General features: G+C 45.4%; 1 protein-coding gene across 1 annotated transcript in view; it reads left to right on the forward strand.

Annotated features, from left to right (window-relative positions):
* fmn2b (formin 2b) overlaps window positions 1–12,437 on the forward strand; it is a 66,122-nt gene that overhangs the window by 42,394 nt on the left and 11,291 nt on the right. The window contains exons 15-16 of the mRNA XM_066664103.1: window positions 3,351–3,443; window positions 11,510–11,561. Of these exons, the coding sequence (XP_066520200.1) occupies window positions 3,351–3,443; window positions 11,510–11,561 (145 nt within the window). The remainder of the gene's footprint in view (window positions 1–3,350; window positions 3,444–11,509; window positions 11,562–12,437) is intronic.

Here is a 12,437-nt window from a genome sequence, read left to right on the forward strand (position 1 = left end):
AGCTGGTGCGCGTCAGTATTTCTGTGCTGTAACTGTATGTAGGAGGAAACGGCTGTAGCTGGTGCGCGTCAGTATTTCGGTGCTGTAACTGTATGTAGGAGGAAACGGCTGTAGCTGGTGCGCGTCAGTATTTCGGTGCTGTAACTGTATGTAGGAGGAAACGGCTGTAGCTGGTGCGTCAGTGTTTCGGTTTTGTAACTGTATGTAGGAGTAAACTAAAGTCTATTAGGAGAATCTTTTATTGGTCAGTTAATGTGTTCACACAGAGGAACACTGAAAGGTAAATACTGAAAATTAAGAACAGCAAAACCAAGTTAACAGCTTGGGCTTTCTTAAAGTTTAGTGGCTCATTTTGACAGAGTGAGATTGGGTGGGGGGTGATGGGGCCAATCTTATAACGTCCACTAAGTGAAACATTGAGTGGGAAATAAACTCATTCCTGACCAAAGCAGCTTGAGTTATGACTCCAATTAAGTGCTCGAGGCTGGAGCAGCCGAGTAAATTGCCTCCACTTCCATAAGTAAACATGTGTAAACATGCGTCCGTGTCCAGGGCCCTGGGTGAGGGTCTGAAAGTGGGTTTTAAGCGGGGGGTTATTTCCCAGGGTCACTGGTTTATGGGGCTGGAAGTTGTTAACACATTTGAAATGGTTAACAGGCTTCTCGTCCTCTTCTACATCACTGTCTTTCCCCTTTTTTTTTTTTTTTGTTCTCTGCCCACTTAAATTCCATGTACTTTTTCCCCCTCGTCCCCCCTTCTTGTCCCCTCTATCAATCAAAGAGGTCACTCTCAGAGCGGCTACAAAGCCGAGGTCTCTGTGGTCAAGAGGCTCAGTCAGAGGCCAGACTATTTCTGGAGACGCTGGGTAATTGGACGTGCAAATTTAGCCGCTGTTGTGTGACCTGTCAAAGTTGTGTCCTTTGTGTGTAAAAGCTGATGGAGCAGTGAAAGAGGCCGGTAGATCTCCTCCGGACCGTGTTAAACCCCCTCCAGCATGTGCAGAGTCTTAGAGGTTAGTTTTAAATAGGAATTCCTCTGATTATCTGTGTTCACTGCACAGGTAACTGATGCTGTAAACAAGAAGCCATTCAGAGTAGAGTTTCCGCAGTCACAGTGGTGGCGAATAGAACCAGATGTCCACCTGTAGGAGTCGTTCAGAGTAGGATGGAGTGGTGATTGTGATCCTGAACTTAAACATCCATCATTAGGACCTGGCCTCACTGATGTTTGTGGCTGGATGCCATCAAATCCTCACAACACTGGTCCAGCATCTAGTGTAAATCCTTCCCAATATAGACTCTAATTACAGTCCAGTTTACACTTAATGAAAACAAACTAGTTTGAAGTCCAGTTTACACTTAATGAAAACAAACTAGTTTGAAGTCCAGTTTACACTTAATGAAAACAAACTAGTTTGAAGTCCCGTTTACACTTAATGAAAACAAACTAGTTTGAAGTCCCGTTTACACTTAATGAAAACAAACTAGTTTGAAGTCCCGTTTACACTTAATGAAAACAAACTAGTTTGAAGTCCAGTTTACACTTAATGAAAACAAACTAACATGAACTAGTTTGTTTTCATTAAGTGTAAACTGGACTTCAAACTAATGTTTGTTTTTTGTTTCTTTCGATTAATAGGTGGCTGTTCCTTTTCAATATATCCATCACCAACCCAAAACCATTGGCGCTCCCAAACTAAATTTTATATCACTTAATATCATTTAAAACTTTGTTACATTAAAAACCAGTGCTGAGTGTAATATTATGCAGACAATTCATATTATTTGTAAACTGATTAGAATCCAGCGTTCACATAAAAACGAACTCTTGCATAACACCAACCGGGAGAAGCAAAGAACCCTCTGACATTCTCAGTCCGTCAATGTCTCCCAAAGCTGGCTGTATCAGGTATAACTCCAGCATCCCGGGGGTCTCCTTATCAGATTCCCAGAAACCCTCAGCTGGCTCCTTTGGGGTGGATTCTCATTTTCCACCTGCAGGGTGTATGTGGTCCTTTTTGTGAAGAGAACCATGGCCCCAGACTCAGATGCTGGTTCCTGTGTACAGCCCGCTTCATACTCGACTCCAAAGTCAACTCCCACATTCGTATCATTTCTGCACAGTTGAATATTTAAACAGCACAGTGATGGAGAGAGGGTTTGGTGTGAAATGCTCGGCTCTGTCAGAAGTGAATGGAACCAGGCGTGTCGTCCTCTATCAGCTCAGTTAATGGAAGTGGTTATGAATGTTGCTAACGCCAGAGACATTTTTACAGTAGGGTTTTTTAACTGCACAAAAGCGACCAACTCTAAATCATCCACAGCCCACAGACAGCGATCAGCCACTTAATAAAACGGGACTGAGGGATTCCTGTGTTATGAGATTTATGAATGAGTGAGCACGTGTCCCTCTGAGGAGGGCGTGCAGCAGCAGGCTGCTGCGTTAAGGCCGTGGGCAGTGTTCAGGGAGGTGGTCTGGGGGGGAGCAGACGGAGACGAGGTGGTCGTTCTGTTCTGATCGTAATTGCTGTAACTTTGCTGTGTTTTGCTGAATGATCAAAGTCACAGTTTTAGAAAAAACTCTGGCTCTGATTTCCATTCACCTCTGCCTTCTTTCATCCTGGGACCTCCTGGAGGTCAGCGAGGTCTTGTTGGTTGATTGCTGCTGTTGCGTCGACTGTCTGGTGATTGCACACAGTATGAGCTGATGTCTTATGTACAAACACTTACAGTAAAGACTGACACATTCAAACAGAGAATATAAGACTGTAAATGTGACACATTACCAAAAACAATGCCCTTTTTCAGAGCATATTCACATTAAATTGTTAATCTGGAGCCCACCAACACGCACACTGTGAAACTAGACCCCAGTCAGTTTTCTGTGCGCTGCCTGAGTCTGAAAACACAGGATAAAACGAGCCGTTCTGATTCTGCTCCGCTTCTGACGTCAAGTGCACAGACTTTAGAATGGCCCCGCCCCCTCGTTTGAGTCTGTCCAATCACAGCGCTGGACCCGTGTTTATGTGAGAGCGCAAAGACGAGGTTAAACTCAGCAAAACAGACACAACGAGCGCGGAGAAATAAGAGCACTGAGTAAAAACGGAGAAGAAAGAGAACAGAGTGAAAACGGCTAAAAACCAGAGCTTCTGCTCCTCGCTCCTCACTGCTGTGCGCTCGGGGTCGGGGTGAACAGCGAGCGGCTCATTATCATTTAAAGGAACAGGCACACTCTACGCCATGCAACGCAGACATCCAGCACCAACTCTCCATCTGTAAAATCTCCACATGTAGCAGAGATCACATTTGTTTTTATTGTTCTAATTCTCTCTCTCTTTCTCTCTCTCCCAGCATGCACTGCGGAGGTGGAGAAGGTGTGTAGCGTGTCGTCAGAGGAGCACCTGCAGCCCTTTAAAGACAAGATGGAGGAGTTTGTGAGTCAAGGTAAGAGCAGAAGAGAGTGGAAACTGAACCAGACAAGTTGACACAGCACTGTTATGTCCATCCATTGGAGGGCTAGGTTAGTGATAGGTTGGTGATATTGGGGCCACCAACCCACACACTGTGAAACAAGACCCCAGTCAGTTTACTGCGCGCTGCCTGAGTCAGAAACACAGGATAAAACGAGCCGTTCTAATTCTGCTCTGCTTCTGACATCACACTGAACCTGGAATATAAAGTTATCATAAATTAAACATTTTAAAACACAGCTAAACTTGTAAAGGTTTATAAATGGTGTAAAATCTGTTTATTGCATCGTCAACAGGCAACAGTGACCTGTTAAAGGGTTAAACTCATTAATAAATCTGTGCTGGAGCTGATGGGGTTAATGTCGACTGATGGAGGTGACACAGTGAGGTCAGTATTCAGCGAAGATCTGAGCTTTAACTGTAGATGGATGCAGGTTCACTATTTGGCAAGCAGCAGGTCACTGTTCCACTTTCACTCCGTTACAACTGACTATTAATGACTTTTAATGCATTTACGACATAATTAAACACCATTAATAAACAGACTGTGACTATTGACCACATCAGGGATGCTCCTGCGCTCACGGTGGTACAGGTGCTGACCGGTGACACTCTGACACTATGGCGATATCAGACCTGAAGGTGCTTAAAAGAAAGCATCCCAATAAAAGCCCCCCGGAGTGCAGCAGCAGCGCCCGAGTGCGAAAAACATCCCAGTGACATTCCTGGGATTCCGCTGCTCTGTGGTCAGAGTCGGGACGGGAGAGGGTCCGTCTCTGAGCCGTCGTCAGTGAATGAATGAGGATGATTCACACCCCTTCACCCCGCTCAGTGCCGGTGGTCTGGCTGTGATTAGCTGAAACGGAGGATGCCCGCCACTTAGCCCGGCCCAGATAATGTGTGCTGACCCCCAGAGCCCTGAGATTTTCCTAGAGCATGAGATTTTCCTAACCTTACGTCACTTTAATCCGTCTCTCTCTGACCTCACACCCACCCGAGGGGCAGAGGGGCCGTCAGGGGGGTCATCTGACCCCCCTCCACCGCTGCGGAGGAGCTCTTTAAACACGGTCTGCTAATGAGAACTGCAGCTTTTTAGTGGAGGAAGCGTTCTGATATCTGAGTAAAGAGCTGAATTCAGTCCCACATTATAGAACGGTGTAGTACTTCAGTACACATTATTTACAGCATCTGTCACTGACGGTCATTAGAGGGCGCTGTCGTCAGTTCAGTTTAAAAATATTAATATTGACAAAGTCAGTAGGTTTGTGTTTGAGGGTGATGTCATGTTTCTTATTTGTTCTTTGCGTATTTTACACGGTTCATATCCGTATCACAGTGATATCGTATCGGCTAAAATTACGAAATATATCGCGATATAAATTTTGATCGCATCGTCCAACCGATTCAAACACAACACTGGAGCGTGTCCCATGCCATATTCAGTTCCTTTGCGTTTGTAATGTTCGAATTTCACAACTTTTGGAGCTGGTTAGCCTTGTGTTTCTTTAGATCTGAGGCGTTATTTCATCCACTTTATCTTTGGGTAATTTAAGGGATGATTGCAGAATTCCTTTATTGCCTTTTGTGGCAAGATTAAATCATCACGCGTACTGCTGCATTGAGGGTCCAGTATTGTTTCTTACATAGATGGGTTTTCTTTTGAGGTACGTTACTTGTGCAGTTAGAGCTTTAGTTTGTTTTCTTTTACAAAAATTTGACTTGTTTTTAATTCCTTGAGCTCAGTGTGAGGAAGCTCCTGTAAGTAGAGTTTACTGCTGATGGAATGGAGCACACTGACCTCAGCAGCGGTTGTTTCGGTGGACCAGTCGCACCTTGGTCGTTTCATGTTGCGTTTGGTCGTCATGACGTCCAGGAAGTAGAAACAGTTGTCGATGAAAGAGAACAAACTATTCAAATTTTGAAGAGAAATTATTCAGTGTAGAAAGTGGTATTGTTATAAAAATCAACGTATCCTAGCGTTGTTTATTTTAAAATGCTGAATCTGTCTGATCTAGCGTCATCCCCCTAGTCTCCGTAATAACAACAACTTTATTTGTAGCATTTTTTGATCATACAATGATCAGTGAGTTCAGGTTCTGAGCTCAGGTTAAATGCTGGTGACATCTGTGACCCTTGTGATGAAGTTGGAGCGCCCTCTTTATCTCCAAGGTTTTATTTCTCTACGAAGCCCTTATCGGATTCTCGTCTAATTACGTCACGTTTGTTTTCTTTTAATAACGTTACTGACCGAGCTATCTCCTGGACTTCAGCGCCGCTCCCTCGGGTTTATACTGACCCTGACACGTCTCCCGGCACTCGGAACTCCATCCCACTTTAACTTCTCTTCAGCTCAGGTTTAATTTTGAAATTTTTGTGTGTAAAGTCTAACTCGGAACATTGGGTTAATCGGATTTTATGTAGCACTTTTCATATCAAAGTCATCACTAAGCAGTTTTAAAGAGATCAGGGTCTGAGCTCTTCCCTCAGCAAAGGAGGGAGAAACATTGAGAGGAACCAGGACTCAAAAGGAACTCGTCCTCCTCGGGTCGACACCGGAGACGACAAAACACAGCGGTAAAATAAACTGGCTGAGTTTTAGAAGCGTTACTGCGCTCTGTTCCCGACTCTGATGGGTTTGTTCTGTTCTTGGGGACAATACTGCGTCCAAAAGATTACCCTTTACAGATGGAGTCAGTGTCAGTCTTCTGCAGCTTTTTCCTGATGGAGCTCAGAACCAATGCAGCGCCCAATAAACTCTTCACTTTTCACACGGCTTCAGTCTTGGGTTCTTTTCCATCTGTTTGTTCTGATTTCTGATTGTATTTTTGTTCTATTTAATAGAAACGTAGTTTTGTTTCGAGTTCAGAGAGGTTTTTATCCTGTTCTGATGAGGTTCCTCCTTCCAGTTAATTTCTTTATTCACAACAAAAATCTAAAATGAACTCTACATTTCTATCAAAGTGGCAATCTCAATGTGATCAGTTGATTTTTAAAGCTCCGGGTGTGAGGTGACTGTCAGTAAAGACTTTACACTTTGGGAACGTTGAGGTGTTTAGCGTTTGACGAGGTTTAAATCTGATCTGGGACCTGTTGGTTCGGGAGATAGAGGGGGGGTCATGAGAGAGATCAGGCGCCAGTGCAGTGAAGCAGGACCTCGTGGGTTACCTTCTTCCTGTAGGTCTCTGTGCTCTTTCTGGAGCGTCCTGAAGGGTGTAATGTATATTTACAACTACTGCACTCACCATTAAAGTGAGGTTTACTGTTATTAATGAAATGAAATGTAGGGGTTAAATCTTCATCGCCGCCTGTCAGTAGTGACCTCTGGACGTGACTAGAGGCTGGTTTTCTGCATTTCAGCTCATTAATAACAGATTTCTCCTGTTTTCACACACCTTTACTCATCATTACACACACACACACACACTTCCCAAGACAGAACTGAGGGAGAGCAGGGTTCATGGTCTGAACTCTTAACCACTACCGGCCTCAATTTGTCAAAGAGCACCTGGGTCAGTGACCCTTCATGACCCCTGCACTTCTTAGGAAACTTTTCTCACACACACACACACACACTCTAAAACTGTCCTATTGCCCACATTGCAAAGGCAAGAGTCTCTTGATCATCCATGGTGTCCTCTGACTGGACCTGCCCTCTGTCTCTGTGGTGTTATCCTCAGTGGATCATATACTGTACCTTTAATTAGGAACAGAACTGTACCTTACTCTATATTAACTGTAGATGTTAAAGTTGTGTTGATGTCATTCGCTCCGTTTCATCTCCAGGACTTTTATTGTGTTCTTTTATTCTCCACAGTTGTATAATGAAAGATTACAGAGATCCCCCTCTCCTTCTGGAGAAGAGAATGTAACGAACCTTTAGGGAACTCCACTGCTGTACCTTTTTAAAGGTACACTACACTGTTTGGAGCTTTAGTGACAGTAATGTACCTGTAATCAGAGTGTAACTGAGCGAGGCACAGAGTTGGTGTTAACAGGACTCTCCCGTTATTATAGTTATCATACTTTTATAATCAGTACAGTGGTCTACAGCGCACGTGAATGTCACTGCGTGACACTGTTATAGATGGATGTTCATTTCTGAAGTGTGCCGCTGTGGTGTTGCGCTGTGTATCGAAGCTGTTCTCTGATTGGTGTCGAGTTCTGACCTGAGGGACGGACTTGGAGCTGCTGTAAACATACTGTAACGTGTCTGCGCTGAGATGTGGGGATTGCAGATTACAGTCGCTTCTTACTCACACACACCGCTCCACCTTAAAACATAGTCGCTTCTTACTCACACTCACCGCTCCACCTTAAAACATAGTCGCTTCTTACTCACACTCACCGCTCCACATTAAAAGATACAGTCGCTTCTTACTCACACTCACCGCTCCACCTTAAAAGATACAGTCGCTTCTTACTCACACTCACCGCTCCACCTTAAAAGATACAGTCGCTTCTTACTCACACTCACCGCTCCACCTTAAAAGATACAGTCGCTTCTTACTCACACTCACCGCTCCACCTTAAAAGATACAGTCGCTTCTTACTCACACTCACCGCTCCACCTTAAAAGATACAGTCGCTTCTTACTCACACTCACCGCTCCACCTTAAAAGATAGTCGCTTCTTACTCACACTCACCGCTCCACCTTAAAAGATACAGTCGCTTCTGAACATAAACAAACCAGAGAACTGTATTTCCCCCCAATCAGATGCTGCCTTTAAATTATCTGGGTTTGTGTGAATCGGGCCTTTTTCTTCAGCCTGGAATCACAGCACATTTCTCCCTGCAGCCAGTGTCCTGTGCAGTGTGTTGCTCTGTGGCTTTAATCCAGACGTATTTGTGTGCATCTGTGTGTGTGCTCTGATTGATGCTGTAACTCCAGACGAGGGCGAGAGTGAGGCTTCGCAGAGACGTAGGATTCTGTGCTCCATTCCTCCTTCTCCTTTTAATATTGGAGCGGCCGTAAACTCTTGCACATGTTCCTGAGCCGAGCGTCTGGGCCGCAGAGACGTTTGAAGTCCCGGGCCATGAGGCTCCAGCCCTGGAAGAAAATAATACTCATAAAGAACAACAGAAAAACAAGAATCCCCAGCAGACGACATCGACTGCGCAGAGCGTTGGGTTTGCATAAAAATGCAGACGATCTGTCGGGGGGGTTTTAATTGAGCATGAAACCAGTCGAGGACGAGAAGTGAAAGCAGACACCGCTGTCTGCGCTCGCCTTTCTCCTTCCTTTTCTCACTCTGTCTCATTTAAGCTCCTCTCTCCTTCCCCTGGGAGGTGTTTCTCTCTGTGGTGAGAACCTCCTTTTCGACACAGAACTGTATATCGGTTCCCCCATTCACACTCACTCATACACCGTCCCTTTCACTGTCCCTAACCCTCACTCATGCCCCTGTTCACGTCCTCACTGGCTTTCCCTGACAGACTCGGTCACGTTCAGGAGCTGTTCGGTGCTTCGTGTCATAGACACTGTGTGCTGCACGTGTTGGTGTTTGTCCTGTGGTGGTTGAGGAGGTCGGGACTGAACACGTCTCTCACCGTGCAGTGCTTCTTCAGCTTAGTCTTCGTCTTATTTTTCTTCTCTTCCTTTTTTCTCGTTCCTTTCCTTGTTCTTTTTTCTTTCTTCCTTTCTTTGTTCTAATTTCTTTCCTGCTTTTTTCTTTTCTTCCTCATTTCTTCTTTTTTTGTTCCTTTCCTTGTTTTTTCTCTTCTTCCTCCTTTCTTTCATTTTCCTATTTTTCTTTTATTCTTCCTTTCTTTTTTCTCCTTCCTTCCTATTCATTTTTTCCACTACTTTTTTCTTTTCTTCCTCCTTTCTTACATTTTCCTATTTGCTTTCTTTTCTTCATTTCCTCCTTCCATTCTTTTTTCTTTCCATTCCTTTTTTCTTTTCTTCCTCCTTTCTTTCATTTTCATTTGTTTTCTTTTATTCTTCCTTTCTTTTTCTCCTTCTGCTTTTTTTTTCTTTGCTTCTGCTGCTTTTCTTTTGCTCATTCACCTTCTGCTGCTGGTTCTTTTTCTACTTCTGATTATTCTTCCCATTATTTCTCCCTTACTCCTGTGTGTGTGTGTGTGTGTGTGTTAATTATGGTAATGTGGTTTTCGAATTGTTGTTGTTTTGCCACTGGTTTCTAATGGTAGTTGTGTACGGAGCAGTTCCTGGTGGAAGGGTGTTGGAGCGTGGAGGCGCTAACAGATGAAATCATGTCTGAGAGGAAAATGAAAATGAGCAACAAATGTTTTGGAAACGGATTCAGAGGCGGCTGCACGCAGCCAGAGGCTCGTAAATGCGTGGGTCTGCGCAGTGATGAGCAGATTCCTCCGGCATCTCCTCGCCTCAGTCTCAGAGCAAACAAACCTCCACTCGGACGCGATTGGTACCACATGCTCCGAGAGGAACGGCCAGAGTTAATGTTGGAGCTGTAGATCTTTCTCTGTCAAGTGTCGGGAAACTCTGTGAAGTGGATCTGACTACTCTCTCTCTCTCTTCTCTTCTCTCTCTTCTCTCTTCTCTCTTCTCTCTCCTCTTTTCTCTTCTCTCTCTCTTCTCTCTTTTCTCTCCTCTTTTCTCTCCTCTTCTCTTCTCTTCTCCTTCTCCTCTCCCTCCTCTCTTCTCCTTCTCTCTTTTCTCTTCTCTTCTCCCCTCTCTTCTCCTTCTCTCTTCTCCTTCTCTCTTTTCTCTTCTCTTCTCCTTCTCTCTTCTCTTCTCTCTTCTCTCTCCTCTTTTCTGTTCTCTCCTCTCCCTCCTCTCTTCTGTTCTCTCCTCTCCCTCCTCTCTTCTCCTTCTCATCTCCCTCCTCTCTTCTCCTTCTCCCATCTCTCCTCTCTCTCTCCCCCGGAGTGTGTGACATTCAGTAAATGTATGTAGCTGCAGTGGACAGTAGCTGATTCTGAGAAATGATCAGTTTTACTGCGGGACACTTCCTCATCAAAGTCCTGAAACTAGTTAAAATATTTATTTCGCACCTCTCTCACACACACACACTGTCCTCTCTCCGCAGCCAGGCTGTGGTCTCTCTCTCTCTCTCTCACACACACACTCCATAGTTGGCTGTTCTCTGAGGAGCAGCGCTGTTGGGCGTCTGAGTAAATTCAGTTTTTTGTGTGGAGTTTTTCAGCTCTGTACTTTTCAAAAACAACTTTAGAGAAACAGCAGCTCCTCGCCCACAGAACAATGCTAACTTTCCACTGCAGGGTTCCTCCTCTCCCCTGGTCCTGGTTCTGGAAGCAGGTTCTTGTTTAGTGGCTGTTCTCTCGTGGTTCAGAGCGAGTCGAGTAGGGACTAAACCGTGGCAGAGCGCTGATCGTCCAGAGAGAGACGGTACCATGCAGTGGAAACCTTCCTCAAAAACAAGAGGAGGAACCAAAACACACAGGAGAACCCTCTCAGAACAAGAACAATGACTGATGAGAAGATCTATGTCTCAAAGTTGAGCCGCCTTTTAAAAATAAGCAGTAGGACCCCAGAGGAACCTCGAGTCCAAATGAAGAATCAGAAGAACCCATTCAATTCCGCTCCGTGGTTGTTCCTCTTCTGAAAGTCAATCAAAAGTCATCTGTCTCTAGGAGATCTGCGTGACCCCTGTCTAAACCGCACTGTTCAGAACGCCCGCCTGTTTCAGCGCCTGTTCCTTTTGGTTTTTAGCCGTTTTCACTCTGTTCTCTTTCTTCTCCGTTTTTACTCAGTGCTCTTATTTCTCTGCGCTCGTTGTGTCTGTTTTGCTGAGTTTAACCTCGTCTTTGCGCTCTCACATAAACACGGGTCCAGCGCTGTGATTGGACAGACTCAGACGAGGGGGCGGGGCCATTCTGAAGTCCCTGCTCTTGACGTCAGAAGCGGAGCAGAATCAGAACGACTCGTTTTATCCCGTGTTTCTGACTCAGGCGGCGCACAGAAAACTGACTGGGGAAAGGAAAGCGAAGGCTCCTGGGAGACGGGGATCAGTGACGTGTTTATTCCACACTGCTGTGTTTGTGGTGTGTCCTTGTGACTTGAAGACTTTAAAAAAGTATCTGTGTTTGTTTTGCAGCTAAAACTGAGCTGGAGGCACAGGAGACACAACTGAGTGGAACTCACAAAACGTAAGTCTGTTTGATCTTCTGAGATGATGCTGTTGGACTTGACACCGTCCCCTGAGACTCCGCTTAGTCCTCGTCTTCTGCTCGTCCTCCTCCTCCTTTCTCATTTGTATTAATTTCTTCTTCTCCTCATCCTTCTGTTTTTCCTCTTTTCTCATTCGCCTCCCTCTTTTTCTCCTCCTCCTCCAATCTGCTCTGACACTGTTTTGATGGAGAACGTGTCCAGTTCAGGTTCCTGTCGGATGTGACGCCGTTCCTCCGGCCCCTGACAGCCTCCTAATGCAGGCGTAACCGTAGAGACCTGGGCACAGAGGACGTTAACAGCTCCTCCGCCTGCAAATAAAGTACAGTGAAGGTGGAGCGAGTGTATTCTGATGTGATGGAGCTGGAGGCAGACCGCAACCAGGAAGTACAGTAGGACTGGAGTCACTGGTTTATGGGCCGTCAGCATAAACAGAGAATGGCAGCTGGGTCTTTCACTCTCAGCGACGTTACCTCATCTCTCTGTCGCCGTTTGTCCTCCCCCTCGGTCTCTCTCTGCACGGCTGTGTCTCTGAGACCTGTCCGAGGCCTTTGGCTGTTATTTATAACGTCCTAAAGGCACTTTCCCTCCAATTAGACTGGAGACTTTGGCCAGTGTCCAGCTCCAAGAAAATCTTCCCACAGACAAATAAAAGCTGCTCGGAGCGGAAGAGGAAAGGAGTCTGAAGTAAATATAATTCGCTGGAGTCAGACGGAGCTGCGCCTACCGCTCAGTGCAGCGTGTGTTGTATGAAATTTGACGTGAAGTCAAAACATAAGCGGCGGTAATTGAGTTAGCGCCGCTCCCTCGTTCCCGAAGCACCCCTCGCTCCGTTAATGTCCCGCTGTAAAGCGATG

The sequence above is a fragment of the Hoplias malabaricus genome, chromosome 3, assembly GCF_029633855.1.
Source record: "Hoplias malabaricus isolate fHopMal1 chromosome 3, fHopMal1.hap1, whole genome shotgun sequence".
Classification (NCBI taxonomy): domain Eukaryota; kingdom Metazoa; phylum Chordata; class Actinopteri; order Characiformes; family Erythrinidae; genus Hoplias; species Hoplias malabaricus.